A 17,608-nucleotide genomic window follows, 5' to 3' on the forward strand; every position below is an offset into this window, starting at 1 on the left:
CCATCGCAAGTGGCAGCCATGAGTGACTTGTCATGCGGAGGCCGGCGCGTGCACCATGTCGGATAATAGTGCCCTGGTCGGCGAGCCTATATCAAGGAATACTTCGTTCAACTGGTAAGCCTCCAGGAGGCACGGCTGGCACGACGCTCATGTACTGACTCTCGCTAGGACGTGGTTCGTGGAGCTTGCGACAGCTTCCTGCCTGACGCTCTTCTTCCTGTTCTACTTCAATCGAGTGTTCGCAACTCTCGTGTCCTACGGCATCAGGGCTTGGACGTGGCACAAATACAGAGCATGGATTGATATCCAGGCGCTCCAGTTGTCCTTTCTGGCCGGTCGGGTCTTCTTCAAGGGCGTTCGGTATCATGCGGAGAACGAGACGGTCTTGATTCAGAGTGGCTACATCACCTGGAGGTATTGGCAGTCGTCCTCGCGGCAAGTCGATCTGAGCGATCCGGATGAACATGAGCAAAATCCAACACAGACCGAGAAGAAGGCCTCAACCGTGGACAGGTCAGACGAGTCAGAACCACCGTTAACGGATCCTGAGTCGGGGCGAGTGAGAAAGAAAGACACCGCAGACGCTCGCATCTCGGTCTTCATCGCGGGCCTAGAGTGGTTTGTCTACAACCGTACACCTGTCTACGAGTCCATTGTGCAGGATGTGTTGATCCACGAGCTCAAGCATGGCAGCTCAGACTCTCAAACTGCTGGCCACCATCACGAGCACAAACCACCCAAGCTGCACCATCGCAAGGACGCAACAAGGCCTCACTCTAAAGATGCAGCCACTAGCGACGACTCCGCTGACAGTCCGCTTGGCGAAAAGAACGAGCAGCAGTCACCACTCGGCGAGTTCCCGGTGCCCATTGTCCGTGCCGATACTTTCACGAGTGTGGCCTCTGGGGTAGATGTGCCAACCGCAGATGTCCCGTCCTTCTACGGTTGGATCCTGCGTGTCCTTCCAGTTGCGGTCGAATGCTCGAAGGGCGCAATTTCCCTTGGGAACGAGACCACTCGAGCGCTGGTCGTGACGACCTTCGCGTCTGCCAAAGGCCATATTGATGCAGCTGCCGCTCGGCCCTCAGACTATTTCCGTCAAGTCTTCGATTTTGAAATCGAGAAACCAAAGGTCGAGATGAGGCCCAACCCTGACTTCCGTAGGTCTCAATTTGTGGCTGCTGAGAGGATCATATTGGCCGCTGAGTCCCTCAGGCATCGGCCGCGCTGGTGGCACGTCGACCTCGGCGTACGACGGCGCGTGGTTAAAACGTTCCACAGCATCAGGCGTCTCCTTCCAGGCAGCTCACGAGGCTCGTTACGTACTACCGCTTCGCAAGAAGACTATGACAGGAAGCAATATGCTTACGAGGAATTTCAAGACGACAACCGATCATGGCATGGTCTGGGTAGGTACATGGACGAGGATGAGCGCGACGACCACGAAGGCTGGTCACACATTGACTATGCAAGATTCTCCCAAATTCTAGACTGTCCTGGAGTTCACTTCAGATTCTTCTGGGACATGCCTGGGAAGGTAATGGAGGAACACGCCGAATCAGCAGCGCAAACAAATATTGACGACATCAACATGTCCAAGCCTCCAGCCTACGGTATGGATCTGATCGTCAAGGGAGGCTTCGTCAATTATGGGCCTTGGGCAGACCGTCTCCGCCTTGAAATACAGACAGCGTTCTTCCCGAACCCCTACCGAACCATGACACCAGCTGCTCGGGTCAAAACGGGAGAAGCTCGGCAGTATACAACGATGACAATACGTGTCCATCTCGAGGATGAAGTCAGTCTTCGCGTGCCGACGAGAGAACGATCAAAGGACTGGCAATGGAGAAATCGAGCACATGCTGTCCGCGAAGCAGCTGCAGCACGAAAGCAACGTGAGAAGAGGCATTTTCGATTCCGCCGCTCGACGAAAACGAAACTCGGACCAGATGTTCGCCCATTCGGCTGGCTGACTGTCTCTGCGGGACAAGACTCGACTGTGCGATATGATATGGACATGTTGCCACGAGCTGAAGGCTACATTAATCATCTGCATCTTGACCTCAAGAACACAAAGGCAACTTCCAGTGTTAACCACGCTCTTCTCTGGCGTTGCCCGTCGCAAAAAGTTTCCTGCGATCTGTCGAACCCTCTGATGTGGAACGGTCTCCATACCTGGACCTTTGATGTCGAGAGCAATGCTATGGAGATGTTCATCCTGAGGGACCACATGATCATGCTGACGGACCTCGTGAGCGACTTCACGGCTGGACAAAAACCTGACTACATGACATTTGTGCCTTTTATTTACCGGCTTCATCTCACGTTCCCAGAACTGAAGCTTTTCCTGAATGCAAATGACTACAATATCATTGACAGTCCGAACGATCTCGAGGAAAATGCGTTTTTGATCCTGGGGTTTCAAACGCTCGCCGGAGATGTGGACATACCCATACAGTACTTTTCGCCCCGTCAGAGCTCTGTTCAGTTCATTGGAGAGGGTCACAACGCGTCCTTGGAACTCATCACTCCTGTCTGGAACACGCTCAATACTTTGGCAGAGGATACGACCATGATGACTCTGAAGCAGCTGAACTTGGAAGGCTCGTACAACTACTACCCAAATGTATCTCCAAAACTAACGGACTCCCTATTCATGACTATTACGGGCTATGCCCCAAAGTTCTTTTTGCACGGTTATCTTATCCGCTACTTCATGAATGTCAAGGAGAACTACTTTGGGGAGGATCTTCACTTCAGAACACTCGAGGAGTATCAAGACATGTTGGCTGGAAATGAACCGCAAGGACCGCGACCGGGCATCAAGAAGGATAATGACCTCGACGTTATCCTGACAGTCCGTGCCGACAGTGCAGCCGTGTTGATGCCGGCCAACATTTACTCGCGCCGTGAAAACCTTCGGGTGGATATCCTGCTCGTGGAGGCAGATATGCGTTTCACTAACTACTACATGGACCTGCAAGTCAGCTCAAGTCCACTCGAGGCTTCGATTGAGTCAAGCTCACTGAAGGACAATCAGCCGTGCAGCGACATCACGAATTGTCAGCTGTTCATTGACGGAGTCGGTGTCTACGGCCATCGACTTTTCGGAGCTCCGCCGTTGGAGCCGACTTACGCCTGTCACTGGGATATCAATGTTGGTGAGGTGACGGGGGAATGCACGTCGAAATTTATCCAGACACTGATCAACGCTATCATGGCCTTCATTTACACATTGGACGACGATGAAAATTCACTGCCGCCTTTCAACAGGACCGCTGTACACGATGTAATATTTCTCAGAGCTAACATTGCCGGGCTCCGTGTCTGGCTTGTTGCAGGCGCTGTCGCCTACATGGTGGATCTATCGGAGACAGACGTCTCTTTCAGTGATTGGGCCAATTCCAACTTTGCCAAAAAGTTGAGGGCCAACGTACCCAAAATCGAAGTTGCGGCCGTGGACTACAAGTGCGCTCTACGACATCACGACCGCAAATCAGGCCCTGTAGAGACTTATGCTTGCTTCGAGACCTCTCTTCGGATTGGGACACTGGATAAAACGGATAACTTGGCCCACACACGAGCATTGCAGCAACAGCATATCCGCTATCACGATCAACGGACTCACCGAGCCAACTGGTTATTAGACACCCGAAAGCAATATCCCCCCAACCACAAGATACCTGAATGGGCCCGCGATCTCCCTGCTATGCCAGTACCTGCAATGCCGGAACCTGTGGGTACACCAGCGAATACAAGTTTTCCTGACCCGGTGGATAGATTTGGCCGCAAGCGCTCCAACCGCAAGAGCTCCTTTATATCAGTCCCTTCGCTTAGGAACTCTGGCGAGTCGTATGTACAGCGCCCATCACACCCGGACCCAAGTACTTTGCACCCTCCTTCCGAACGGTCCGCCGCAAACGAGAGACATTCTCTCGATCGTCTACATGGCCGAGATGGAGACACCCACCAAGCACTGGTTACTTTCTCCAGTCCATGGACGCCACCTCATTTCACACTGCTGGACGTCCAACCCGAAAAAACACACATGCCACAGTTGCCAGATCCACGACGGAGTGATTTTGCGTCCTTAACGGCGCAGGATAGCGAGGATCCTGAGACCAAAAGCGACGAGTTCGAGGGCACGCCGCACAACGGTGTTATCGCCATGGTGCAAAATGGCCTGACCGGATTTTGTTCCCCAGCACTGTTTCTCTCGATAGGACAGACAATTAGGGAACTCATTGCCGACCATCCTATCGACCAGCTGGACAAGATGCAGATTACAGTAATGAAGCGTATACTCGAGACTCACAAGCATGACGATCAGGGCCACGTTATGGACTTCGCTGTACAAGTGCCGTTTGCACATATCAAGTTGGTCAACACTCTGACGAAAGACGGTGGTTTCCCTTCATCGAATGATCAGTACGATGTGAAGCTCACAGGCTCACAGATGATGTACCGCCTTTTGCATCCCAAAACCGCCCGACCAGGGATTACTAGCCCTCATAACCAGCTCGCGTATGGATCTATTCAGAACCTCTCAGTCTCTGTCAGAGATGATGCTTTGGCCTCTGGACGACCGTCTGCTCATGCGGCTGTGTCGCTTGCAAGAGTGGGATTTTGGTTCTCTATGAAAGAAGAAGTCAATTCAAAACTGCAGTTAAGCAATTTCGACGTCGTGTTGTGGGCGGAACAGCTGAACAGCATGGCGGCTCTGATTCAAAGGACTGTGGCCATGGTCGATCATATCATCGGTGCCTTCGACGGCCTCGATCAAAGCTTCAAGTCAAGACATCTGATCTCCCATTTGACTCAAGCAGGCAGTGCGATCGCAGATCCCGTATTTCTGACCAGGCCATCCTACGTGCTGCGAAGCGCTGACAAGCACGTTCGCCTGAGCGACTCGTGGAAGATCATTTCTCGTCTCAGGCACATCTTTGCTACCATAGAGAAAGACAAGGGCAGAGAGTTTGTCGAGAAATGTGGCTGCCCAGATCTTGAGTTGAAAGACCTGGACAAGCGTCAAGTGCTGTCTTCATTCGAACAGTGGCGAGGATGGGACCACGCCCGTGATAAGGTGCCGATCATGATCACCTTATTCGAAACCCCCGGGAGGCGAACACCTGAAGCTTCACTCAATAGTCTCGTTGTACATTCCGAGATTATAGTTGGGAAGCTAGAAGTCATCTTGGATCCAGGTCCGCGGCAGAGCGATTTTGCCGTCCTAGGTCTCGACTTCAACATCATCTTGCGGCGAGGACAAGCCTCTGGTATTGACGGCAACGGGCAGAGGGTCATCCTTCAAGCGTACACTGCAGACACATCGCTTCACCTCAACTGGGCACTTGTGGAACTGGCTCGTCAGTTGATCGAGCTGGTCAACCCTCCCGCTCAAAGACCTCCCAGAAACGATGCGCTCGTTGCACATAGTAAAGAGCCTTTGAGTGCGACAAGAAACCACTTTACTGTCGTGGTAGGAACTGATGCAGCGTCCATCCACCTCACCACCATCAACCTCAAACTCAAGTGGGCGGCTGAAAGCTTTCGAAGTGCGTTTTCTTTCTCCGAAGGCAGCTCTGGGCCAACAGTCTCCTCCTTTACTATCGCTGCAAACACTGCAATGGCCAAATTCAGAGGCCCGACGCGTACTTTGATGTTGTGGCGCATCCGCATGCCAAAGCTGTACGGCTCAATCTGGCCACAAGGGCAGAGTCAGTCTGCGAAACAGAAGATGATTGTGCAGGTCTGCGCCGCTTCGAACAGACTCAGGTTTCAAATGAAAGAAGAACTTGTGAAGGTGCTTCTGGTCGCGGACTCAATCGTTCGGGACGAAGTTGCTACGATCATTCGCCTTGTCGATGAAATTCCAAAGAGCCAAAATGATCATGAAAAGGTGACTTTGACTAATCAACCAAGCCTGGACTTGAACGTTGACCTTCGAGTTGCCATGTTTTTGGACGACTACCGGTTGAATTTTGCCATCCTTCCATCACTGCAGTACGCAATTACAGGGAACGCAGCAAGAACAAGCATTATTCCTCGTCGAGATGGGGGCCTCGATATCAATCTTGACATCAAGGAGCATGAGCACTTGTTCGAGGTATCCCAGGGCAGTTCTATGGATAACTTGCCTCTTCTGACGATGCCACCGATCAATGGTCATATTTCTGTGGTACCGGCGGCTTCTTTGATATCCATACGGGCTCGTATGACTGTGGAGCAAATCAATCTCGAGGCATCCGGAGTACGGGCTTGCTTCGATGCATTGAACCAACCTGGCGTCGTCCAGTTGATACCCGATGCCAAACATGCCATCCAGCAGATTCAAAGCTCAGCTGATCGCGCGCTAGGAACGAGATCGCAGCCCAGCAAGGTAAAGAAAGAAGACGCAGCTCTGCTACTTCGCTACGCGATACATGGCACACTTGCAGGTATCAAGATTCACTTCAGCGCTCCCTCAATCCGAGAGGACCAGGACTACCGGGCAGATATGGAACTTAAGCTTCGAGGCACGACCTTATTCATGCACAACGAGATGGACAACCCAGCCTCAATCCAGGAGCGCCCACAATTCACCCTCAGTACTCAAAGCCTCGGTCTAGGTCTTTATCGCAGTACGAGTCATGCTCGAGAAAGTTTCGGGACGTTCTCTGTGGGCATGAAGGCCTCAGGCAAAACAGAGACTCTTGGAAATGCGGGTAAAGTCCAGGTCTACAGAGCCTGCAGTGACGGGTTGATCGTTGAGCTATACGAGGAGACCGCAACGCTAGCCGTCGATATCATTGCCTTCCTGCAGGACCGCATCAAATCGATGAAACTGGCCGACCGTGAAGGTAATATTCAACACATCCGGAGGTTGACGACCGCCGGTCTGACAGACCGCCTGAAGCCGAAGGAACAGCTGTCCGAGACGGGCAGTGATGCTGGCCAGAGTATCGACGGCTCTTCCACTGTATTGTATGACTCGACCTACGCCCTTGACCTCGGAAATATTATGTTGCGCTGGAATTTAACCAGTGGCTCTCGGCTCTCATCTAGCCACGAGACGGAAGATCTGGTGTTTTCTATACGCAAAGTTGACCTGAAGACACGGCAGGAAGGCACTGCTCGTCTTGCAATCTCGGATACGCAACTGCAGATGGTTCCCAAGTCCCAGGAGGGGAGTCCTATTACTCGCACGGCTAACTCTGCGCTACTGCCAGAGGTGGTCTTCGGCACTGGCTATCTCTCAACAAAGCATGAGCGAAGAATTGCATTCCAGGCGAAAGGCAAAGCTCTCGATCTTCGACTGGCATCCGACTTCATTATTCCTGGCCACGCCCTGCAAAAGTCGTTCGGTAACGCCAGCGGAGAGTTGCGTAATGCCAGAGCAATCTACGAGACAGGCCCAGCGACTCCTCAGGCTGCGCCAATTGATCTTCTAGGTGGAAAACGCCTGGCTTCGCTCCTGGTCGATGCGGATTTCGCTGGTGCCGTCGTTCATATCAGTCCTCGCGCTGAAGCTGAAAACAAAAGTTCAGCTTTCGGATTTCTGAAAGGTCCCAAACGCTCTCGTGCTGGCCGATATGGTCAAGCAGTCCAAGGGGAAGATGTTTCTTCCGCAGTACTTCAGGCTCCTGGCGTTGCCCTGAAAGTCGAATACAAAGACGACAACAAAGGAGATCCGTCGCTCAGCACTGAAGTAAGGGTTGCAGCCTCCTCGAACACACTATATCCCACGGTTGTACCTTTGATCTTAGAGATATCAGCCAGCGTCAAGGAAATTCTAGGTGACGATCAGGTGAACAATGCCGGTTCGCCTGCACCGACAGAGTCACGCAGCTACTTGTCAGACGCGGCCCTTAGCAACTCGAATCCGGATGCCATCTTCGGCCGCTGCAAGTTGAATGCAGGCCTATACATCCAACCGCAGGAGTTCAGCCTGAGCTGTCAACCCATTGCAAGAGTGGCAGCCACTGCCAAATTTGCCGACATCTTTGTTAGGGTCAATACCGTGTCGGCCCCTGATCAGGAGCGTTTCTTTGCCATTCTCACGACATTCAACAAACTCGAAGCTTCAGTCCAGCATGTGTACTCTCGAGAATCGACCGCAAGCTTCGAGGTTGATTCTATCGTCATGTCACTGATGAATAGCAGACATGTAAGTGCCACAACAGGCATTTCCGCGATCCTCAACATCAGCCCAATGAAGACGGACATCAATGCAAAACAGCTACAGGACTTCCTTCTGTTCCGGGAGATCTGGTATCCTCCAGAGCTACGAGGTCGAGCAAAACCCTCGACAGCTGCCGCCTCTCCGCTCGATCAACAGGCATATGCGATGCAGCGCTATCAGGAGCTCTCTGGGAAGGGTACGCTGCCATGGCACGCCATAGTGTCTGTGCAGGAGCTGCAACTCGTGGTTGATCTGGGACAGGGTCTCGGCAAATCCGTCTTCACAGTCTCCAAACTCTGGGCCTCTTCGAGGAAGAACAGTGACTCTGAGCAGAACCTGTGCATTGGATTTGACAGAGTCGGTATCGATAGCACCGGCCGTATGAGTGGCTTTGTTGAGCTGGAGAACATGCGCCTCCGAACGTCCATTCACTGGCCTGAAGACGCAGCAGCCAAGGCTCGTGCTCCGTTGGTCCAAGCATCGATCGGTTTCGAGCATTTCCGTGTCAAGGCAGCTTTCGATTATCAACCATTCGCCGTTGCGGACATTTCATTCTTCGACTTCCTCATGTACAATGTCCGGCAAGGGCACAAGCACGAGAGCGACCGGCTGGTCGGCATCGTCAACGGAGGCAAGGTTCAGGTGTTCTGCACCACCGGCACGGCAGCCCAAGGTCTCGCTCTCGTGCAGGCATTCGAGAGACTGGTCCAAGAGAAACAGGAAGCATACAAGACTTCACTCCGAGATTTGGATAAGTTCCTGCGGAGGAAATCAATGTTCCCGTCCAACAGTTGGACTGCGGCCGTTCCTGCTCGGCAGCAAAAGGAGGACGGACCGAACAAGAAGGGAACGTTCACCCTGCATACGGATGTGATCGTCACTCTTGGGGGCTTGGACGCCGGTGTCTTCCCGAACACGTTCTTCGACAACCAGATCCTCAAAGTCGAAGCCACTGACGTCCAAGCTCGCTTTGCCGTTGCCACCACAGAGGGCAAAACGCACAGCTGCTTAGGCATGAGCCTTGGCCAGCTCCGGGTCGCTCTCTCCAATGTCAACCGAGCCACCACCAAAGCCCTCAGCGAAGTCTCGGTGCCAGACGTTGTCGACCGCGCCACCAGCTCCCGGGGCGGCACGATCGTGAAAGTGCCTCGCCTCGTCTCCTCGATGCAGACGTGGCAAGTCGCAGATTCGAACGTGATTGAATATACCTTCCGCAGCACGTTTGAAGGCAAAGTCGACGTTGGCTGGAACTACGCCCGCATTTCCTTCATCCGCGGCATGTGGCAGACTCATTCGCGCGCCCTCGCTCAACGGCTCGGCAAACCGCTGCCACCCTCAGCTATCAAAGTCACCGCCGAGCCCCCGGCGGCTTCGTCTTCGGCCGGCGGCAGCGACGCAGGTGGCACTGGAGGCGAGAAAATCACGGCCGTGGTCAACGTGCCTCAGAGCAAGTTCACGTATGTCGCGCTCCAGCCCCCAATCATTGACACGCCGCAACTGAGAGATATGGGCGAGGCGACACCCCCGTTGGAGTGGATCGGACTGCACAGGGATAAATTGCCGGAGGCGACGCACAGCATTGCCATTGTCTCGCTGTTGGAGGTCGCGAGAGAGGTGGAGGATGCTTATACGAGGATTTTGGGTGCCAGTTAGGAAAGTCTTCTTTTTACCATAGCGAGTTAGGAAGTGCTTTTTTTTCTCTTCTAGCATAGCGCTGGAGTCGTGGGTGGCTGACCTCGGCGTTCATTGCTCAACAGGGGAAATAAAAAACAATATGATACTAAGCAGCTGTTTTTACATGGATGATTTTTCTTTCTATCTCCCCTCTTCTTCACAGCCTGCTCGCCTGCTTCTTGAAGCCCTTGACCAACTGGCGAATCGACAGATCTAACATGACATCCTCGCTGCCACCGGGGATCCTGGCACCCATGACGTCGCGGTAGATCTTCTCCACCAGCTCGCCCTGGCCGGTGCGCGTGTATCCGTTGCCTCCGAAGACCAAGACGGCCGTCTCGGCGCAGTCCCGGAAGACCATGCCGGCTTTGGCCTTGAGCGCGGCCGTGGGCCCGCCCAGGCTCTCGTCGGCCTCGGCTTTTGTCATGTTGTTGAGCTGGTACACGAACTCGTACACCCAGGCCTGCAGGCTCTCGAGGTCGGCGCCGCACTTGGCCAGGCGGTGGCGCACGACGGGCTGGTCCATCAGCGTCTTGCCGAAGGCCTCGCGCTTCATGGCGTACTCGACGGCCGTGGACAGGGCGACGCGGGCCTGGCGCGTCACGCCCATGGCGATGAGCAGGCGCTCGTGGTTGAAGTTGGTCATGATGTACTTCATGCCCTGGCCCTCCTGGCCGACCAGGTTCTCCACGGGCACGCGCGCGTCGTCCAGCTCGATGTACGTCGTCCCGCCGGCCTGCTGGCCGCTGACTTGCAGCCGCCGCATCGTCACTCCCGGGTGGTTCTTGAGCGGGACCACGAGGAGACTGATGCCACTGGGGCCCGGCCCGCCGGTCCGCACCGCCATGGTCGCGTAGTCGGACCAGATGCCGTTGGTGATCCATTTCTTGGTGCCGTTGACGAGGTAGTGGCGCTTGTCTGCGGTCTTGGTGGCTTTGGTTTGGATGTTCGCCACGTCGGACCCGGCGTGCGGTTCGGTGATGGCGATGCAGGCGCGCACTTGGCCCGTGAGCATTGCCGGGAGGAATTTCTCCTGTAGGGCCGGGGACCCGAAGCTGAGGATCGGGGGAATGCCGTACGCGAAGCCGGGCGAGAGGCTGGAGCCGGGGCCGGATATGCCTGTGTAGGGAGGAGGACAGATGAGTGAGCGCGGGAGTCAAGGAGTTTACATTACGATGCCACTCGACGTAACTCGGTGTAGTAAAATGCAAGGTGATGGGCAAGGTCAATCACAAACCTGTCCTCGCCCGTTCGTCCACCCAGATGGCCGTGTGTAGATAGTCCCACTGCTCGACGGGGACGCCAAGGATGTCGTTGATGCCCAGCCTCTTCAGCCAGTCCACCGGCAAGGGGGACTTCAAGTTCGGAATCAGCATGTTGTGCTTGTTGAACGTGTGCCACACGTGCTCGGGCACGGTGCCTTGGGTTTCCCACTCGAGGGCGTACGGGATGAAGTGCTCGTTCATGAAGGCGCGACATCGCTTTTGGAAGTCCAGGTGCGTCTGGCGGAAGTACGGCGACGGGAGGCCCCTGAGGTAGGCCGGCTCAGCGAAGGGGACGGCATTGATGGCGGTAGACATGGCTGATGGTCCTGGGAGTTGAGCCTGGATGTTGTGAGTGGTCCTAGGTGGTTTGAAGGGTTCCTTTGACGGCATAGCAAGGTGCGAGGACGGGCGCTTCAAGACATACTGAGGTCGAAGTTGCGATGCCGAGGCAGGATGCCGGCTATGCACTGGACCAGTCCGACGGTACTACCCATCGCGCGTGAGGGCAGACAGTTTCCGGCCAAAGGATCTGGCCGTCACATAGGAGCTTTTGATACCGATTTCAGAAAGCGCGTTGTCAAGGCGAGACCAAGAGATGTGTTCCCAACGACGACAGATGCCTACAATACGCACGACGGTGACATGGTACAGCGCCATAACTCCACTGGAGATATAGCCGCTGAGGCCGAATGAGCAGCTCGCATCTGGCGACATTCACCTTACAGAGATGCAATTGACTAGCGGTCAGGACATTCTTCGTCTCAAGCATTCTCGGCCAAAGAATGACGGTGGCGTCCTTCTGAATATCTGGTTTCCTCCCTGCGTTTCTCGATCGCGTTCTGCCCGATCAGCCATTGTACTCGGCCGTATATCGCTTCGCTTCCCTCTCGCGTACTCAGCCGTGCTCGAGGTCTCCCACGTTTACATGCCACGGGCTGTTCAGCACCACGTCAAGCTAGGGCGTGAATTGATTTCTATTCCCGAGTGTGACGGCTTTGATGATGCGGTCGATTCACATACATATGCTGTAGCCGCTATCATGCCGATATAATCAAGGCATTGCTACCAGAGTACCTTCACTTGCCACTACAATAATGGCTCTTACGCACGTCAGACGCCAGTATTCCAAGATACATCCCATTCGGCATGTATTTTTGCATGCTACCACTCTGCGTTCTGACTGATGCTTATGGAATGCTACGCAACATAGCCGATGCTACATATACGATGCTATTATGCTTTAAGCTTCTGCCATCTAGGGGCGAATGTCCTCCGTCTCCCCTTCCTGGGAGTTCAGCCGTCCGAACGGTTGAAAGAATGCAATCACATCTATTTGTCCTAATCGCCTACAACAAAGTAGCCTGGGTAATCTTCGCTGCAGACACCGTACGCCTCCAAGCCTAGAATGCCACCGAGAAGCCTAGCCTTCAACTCCATCCTCCCTACACGTTGTGCGCGAGAATGCCAATTCTCCGAAACCCTCTTTGCAAGCCTCAAATCAGTGGCTTCCTGTTCCGTCAGATGTGGCAGATAAGCAGCCAGAGCACAAAAACCTCCTCTAGCTTCCCTTCGAAAGTGGACATGGCGTCCTATCACACCTTTTCCTGACTAACCGCTTTGACCTCCTCATCCTCGTCATGAAATGCAAACTTGGAGAACTTCCTGATCCTTGCACCATAAAAATAGAAAACATAAGGGATGGCACAGCACGCCAATGCCAGGAACGCCAGGAGGGAACTTGCCCACTGGTATCCCAACGTGTGATACATCTGCTCGGTGAAGAGCACCACACTAGCGCCCCAGAACGACCTGATGCACGTCTTCGCAGCGAGTGCCGACGCGGCTTGATGTTGATAAGTGTCGACGAGATAGTTGTTGGCCGAGTTGTAGAGGAATATGAAACCGAAGCCAACCGGAAAGCCACCCATCATAGGCCCCCAATAGCTAAGATGCGGGTAACTTGTCCAGCCGAAGACGAACAAACCGACGGGGATGAGCCAGCAGGAGAACATCATTGGGATGAGGCGGGCTTCGGCCGGCGGCTTTCCATTCGGAGCTTTATGGCACAGGGAGATGTAGTGCTTGTTAACAAGGGGTGAAAACAAGGCTGACAGGACCACGCCAATAGCCAAGGGGATGAACATCAGGCCAGTGATGCCCTCTGAGTAGCCCTTTCCCTCAACGTAGACGATCGGGTAGGCGACGAAGAACATGTACAGAAGACCGTACAGGACAGCCATGTACAAGCTGATGAGCAGAACGATCGGTTCCAGACATAACAGCTGAAGAGGACGAACCAGGAATCTGCGGATCTGTTCGCTCATTGGGCGCGGGTCGAGGTCCTTTTCCGTCACGTATTTGGCATCACCAGTTTCCCTGCGCAGTTTCTTCGCCCGTTTGTCGAGAATAACGGGGGCGTACGTCTCGGGAATGGTGAACGTGAGAATAATCCAGCAGATTCCCGACATGATCAGCTGAATCCAGTAGAGCCAGCGCCAACCAGAGGCGTCGCCGAGAAAGCCTCCTACAAGCGGTCCAACCGCTGGACCGGCGAAGGGCGCGGCCGAGAACACTGCCATCGGTACCCCCCTTTCCTCATTTTTCCACAAATCGGCGAGCGTGCCGCCGACAAGGGTCATAGGGGCCGAGAAAGCGATGCCATCAATGAGACGGCACACCAATAGTGTGCCGATGTTCTGGGCGACCGCGCAGGGTATTTCGAAGATCACTGCAAGGGCGATCGTGATTACATAGATAGGTTTTCTCCCCAGGAGTTCTGACGCTGGTGCGAACACGAGCGGACCCACGCCGAAGCCGATGACGAACATTGTAACGGTCAGCAGGGAGACTTCTGGCGAGACATGAAATTCTTCAGAGACGCCTTCAAGGTCGGCCGTAATCACAGCGCTGTTGAACGCCACGGTGAAGCAGGTAAAAGCGACAACCATTGTACACCACCATTCTAGATGCCGTGTTAGCAACAACAATCAAGGTGAGTATCGGAGGAGGAAGCATACTGTAAGGCTTTGACCAATTCTTCGGGTTCTCAGGGTCATTGATCTTAAATGTAACCAGCTCATGATCCTCCGGCTTGCCAGTTGCTCTTGATATGGTTCTCTTTGGGATGACACCCGCTGCAGTCTCTTGGATATACTCCGACATATCTGCCTCGTCGCTGAGGATGTCGTATGGAAGGTCCAGCACGTCCGAGGCATCTTGTGTAGGCCTGGTCTCATATTTTTCGAGCGTGCGACGCGTAGATGCTCGTGTGAGACGGGACTCTGCCTTGTCGACGCTGTTGCGAGCAATGCTGCTCTGAGAAGTGGCAGTGGGGGTCGTGGTTAGCGAAGACATGTGATTCATGTCGGGGATGTTCATTGAGAGCCGCTAGGTTGATAGCAATAAAAGGAAAATAGTTCTGAGCAACAAGGAAACAGCAAGTACCTTTGAAACTGACTGGATGTTGACATGCGAGAAAGCATCATGAACAACCGGGAGGACGGGCGTTAAATACCATGAGATCTAGGAGCTCGGCCTTTATGTTGTAGACCTGATCTGGAAATGTCGGCAGCCAACAAGGTCATCCTCTACTGGATCATCTGTACGCCGACGAATATTTGGCATCAAACGTGCACCGCCATTAGTCGTTCATGCAGGTATCTTGATGTCCATGATCTCTGCTCGGCCGTGTACAAGCGCGAGCGGCAGCCAGATACGGACGATGTGGGCCAAGGTGCGGAATGCTAGAGCACTTGGTGACTGTGCTGCCAATAAGACTGTAAGTTTGTTAAGCTTAAAGTAGAGCAAATGGAAAGTCGGCACAGACATTGATTGAGTTAACAGCGAGGCGAGATCGATGAGGCAGCGTAGGACTGGATCAAAGAGATCAGAGGTACCGTTGTGAACAGCCGTGCGGCTTGACTGGAACCTCGGCAATGACCGAGAGTCCGCCGAAGTCAGGGGTTTGAAGGGCTTGGCTTGTTTGAGGGAATATGCGATGGCCACTCGTTGGTGGCCTTGCCGTTGTGTACGAGGCTGCGCGGTGCATGACGGACGTCACAGGTAGCTGAGTAAGTCAGTCGCAGATGGTGGCCACGTTCAGGCGCTGGATTGCGTGTACCGTGCCAGATCTGGTGTCCCTGGAATCAACTGTGAGTGGCAAAACTCTACATCACGTTTCAGGAGGGCGGCGGACAGTATAACAGAAGCCAAAACCCAAGTTGTCGAAGAAGTTACGAGCGCGTCACGGCTCTGCTGATATCGCGCAAAAATATTTCCTTGGAGGACGAGGGAAACTCGAGAAAAGAAATTCTGGCGGACGCTTGCGATGCGGTCACCAGCGGTGTCAATGAATGACGTCACACCTTTCTGCTTTTCCGGTTAGCCCCGCGTGTACTCGTACCACGTGTTGCGCGATATGACTAAGGCATGACCACAACCGTCTTCAGCTCGCAACAGCAGGCCGCGATAGATCTTGTATTTGATGCCCTTGAAGACACTCTGATGGTTTTGGGTTGACAAGTACATAGCGCATATCTGTAGTCGCAACTCAATTCGTACGCTCACCATGTCAGACTACTACAACCCCAATCAGTATCCTCCCCCACCAGGGGCCGGCCATACCCAGTATCCGCCTCCTCCAAGACCTCAGGGTTATAACTCCCCAGGTCCACAAGTAAGGCATTCTTTCAAGCGCTGCAGCGCTATCAGACACTGGCTGACCATCCATCAGTCCTCCTATGGGGAGTACCAGCCCGCACGTGAGGATCAGTATCGGTATTCACCAAGGTCATCGGCGATGCAAGTAGGCCAGTATGGCGGCGAGTCCGGATATAGTCGGGAGCGTCGCAACTCGGGCCCATATGCTGCTAGTCAGTACCGCGAAACCGAGGCCAACTCCTACTATGCTCCTCCCCCGCGAGAATATGATGACCAGTATTACGACCGGCCCAGCTCGCGAGGCTCGCGCAGGGAAAGAGAAAGAGAACGGGAGCGATCGAGAGACCGAGGGGAGAAACATCATGGGGAGCATCATGCTGAGAAGGCTGTAGGCGCGACTCTGCTCGGTGGTGCTGTGGGTGGATGTAAGTGACTAATGCCTTGGCCTTCGTCTCGTACTGACAGGAACAGGGGCTGGCCATGAATTTGGCCACAGCAACAACCTGATCACCGTCGCTTCGGCATTGGCCGGGGCCTATGCCGGCCACAAGCTCGAATCAAAACATGAAAAGGACAAACAAAAGAAGAAGGGACGTCGGGAAAGCGGGGCTTACGATGACGAAGATTATGGCAGCCGTCGGAGTCGCTCCATCTCGCGGTCTCGGAAGAGGTCTGGGAGCAGGCGGAGAAGCAAAAGCAGCAGCAGCAGCGATGAGAGCGATAGCAGCAGGCGGAGACACCGTCACCATCGCGACTAGAAAGAACTGTATTCTTTTGCTGTGAGTCCAGGTTCATGGAGGTGGAGGCCTTTCGACGAGGGGTATCACATAACCCTTGAAGATTTGACGCAGCCCCATTGCAATAATGATGAGATAATGGCAACGAACTGTTCGCACTGGTACTGAAAGCAGCGTGGCCTCTTCGCGGCACAATATAACAAGCTTCTGCATGCATCAATCGGCCCCGAAGGGAAGCATCCGTGAAGCGTCACCCCTGCGCAATCTGGGGAAATAGAGTGTGGCGAACCCGGGCGACTTGCAGAACAGTGTGCCACATCATGCATATCTCCATCGTCCGCGGGTATTTCTTCGCGAGGAGTCGTAATAGACTGCACACTCTTGGGAAGAGGCTGACAGCAGTGTCTGCTGGGAAGCCAAGCGGTGGGTGAACTGTACCTATGGGAGATTGGTAAAGAGTCCATGTCCCTACGGGAAGAATCATCTCCCCCTCGTAGCACAAGGCTGTGATGCGTTTGATTATTGTGGCTTCTGGGAGAAGTGAGCAAGCGGGTAGTAATTACATAGACCTGAACAGATCACTCAGAGTCGCCAAGTTTTGACGAGAGAAAATATTCTTCGGGTTTTCTAGCCCCGAGAGATGCCCGCTAACAGACCCTGACCTGCGCCTGCATCCGCCAATCGCCAGCGCTCTAAAAGAAACGTTTTGCTGATGGCTTGGTCACATTTCTCATGGCAGATTGGGTTCGTGAGTTGGCCAGCATTACCAATCATGGAGACTTGCACATCCATTCCTTCGGTCACCAATGGTTCTCCCGTTGTTCGGGGGAGCTGGAGTGTGGCCTGGGGACATGCGGGCAATAGCAATCCTGCTTATCACTTAGCGAGCCGCCTATCGATACGGGCGCGTCGTTTCGATATGAGATAAGCCTGAGGCATCCCACAACCCCTCCAAAGTGCGAGAATTCTAGACTTGTCCTCCGTACCGTGATCGCTGCCTGTCGCCGCTGGAAATTTGGTTGGAGGTGAGAGTGTGGCACTTTGTCACTGGAAGGCAGCTTTCCAATCACCAAGGCGTAGATTGTGTAAGGGACGAAGTCTGTGCATGCTTA

The 17,608-nt window shown here is 53.9% G+C and overlaps 4 protein-coding genes across 4 annotated transcripts; 2 read left to right on the forward strand and 2 right to left on the reverse strand.

Moving 5' to 3' along the window:
- Positions 1–55: 55 nt before the first annotated feature.
- G647_00398 (uncharacterized protein) lies at positions 56–9,814 on the forward strand (the record flags this gene model as incomplete). The annotated part of the gene is made up of 2 exons (XM_008723801.1): positions 56–114; positions 169–9,814. The coding sequence occupies 2 exons, from the start codon at positions 56–58 to the stop codon at positions 9,812–9,814; spliced, it is 9,705 nt and encodes a 3,234-aa protein (XP_008722023.1).
- Positions 9,815–9,992: 178 nt separating this feature from the next.
- On the reverse strand, positions 9,993–11,415 carry G647_00399 (uncharacterized protein; the record flags this gene model as incomplete). Its single annotated transcript, XM_008723802.1, has 2 exons — positions 9,993–10,954; positions 11,073–11,415. The coding sequence occupies 2 exons, from the start codon at positions 11,413–11,415 to the stop codon at positions 9,993–9,995; spliced, it is 1,305 nt and encodes a 434-aa protein (XP_008722024.1).
- A 1,277-nt stretch (positions 11,416–12,692) lies between these two features.
- G647_00400 (uncharacterized protein) lies at positions 12,693–14,454 on the reverse strand (the record flags this gene model as incomplete). The annotated part of the gene is made up of 2 exons (XM_008723803.1): positions 12,693–14,062; positions 14,118–14,454. 2 exons carry the CDS (start codon positions 14,452–14,454, stop codon positions 12,693–12,695), a joined length of 1,707 nt encoding a protein of 568 aa, XP_008722025.1.
- A 1,213-nt stretch (positions 14,455–15,667) lies between these two features.
- On the forward strand, positions 15,668–16,517 carry G647_00401 (uncharacterized protein; the record flags this gene model as incomplete). Its single annotated transcript, XM_008723804.1, has 2 exons — positions 15,668–16,184; positions 16,231–16,517. 2 exons carry the CDS (start codon positions 15,668–15,670, stop codon positions 16,515–16,517), a joined length of 804 nt encoding a protein of 267 aa, XP_008722026.1.
- Positions 16,518–17,608: the final 1,091 nt, after the last annotated feature.

This window comes from Cladophialophora carrionii (assembly GCF_000365165.1).
Source record: "Cladophialophora carrionii CBS 160.54 unplaced genomic scaffold supercont1.1, whole genome shotgun sequence".
NCBI classification, from domain to species: domain Eukaryota; kingdom Fungi; phylum Ascomycota; class Eurotiomycetes; order Chaetothyriales; family Herpotrichiellaceae; genus Cladophialophora; species Cladophialophora carrionii.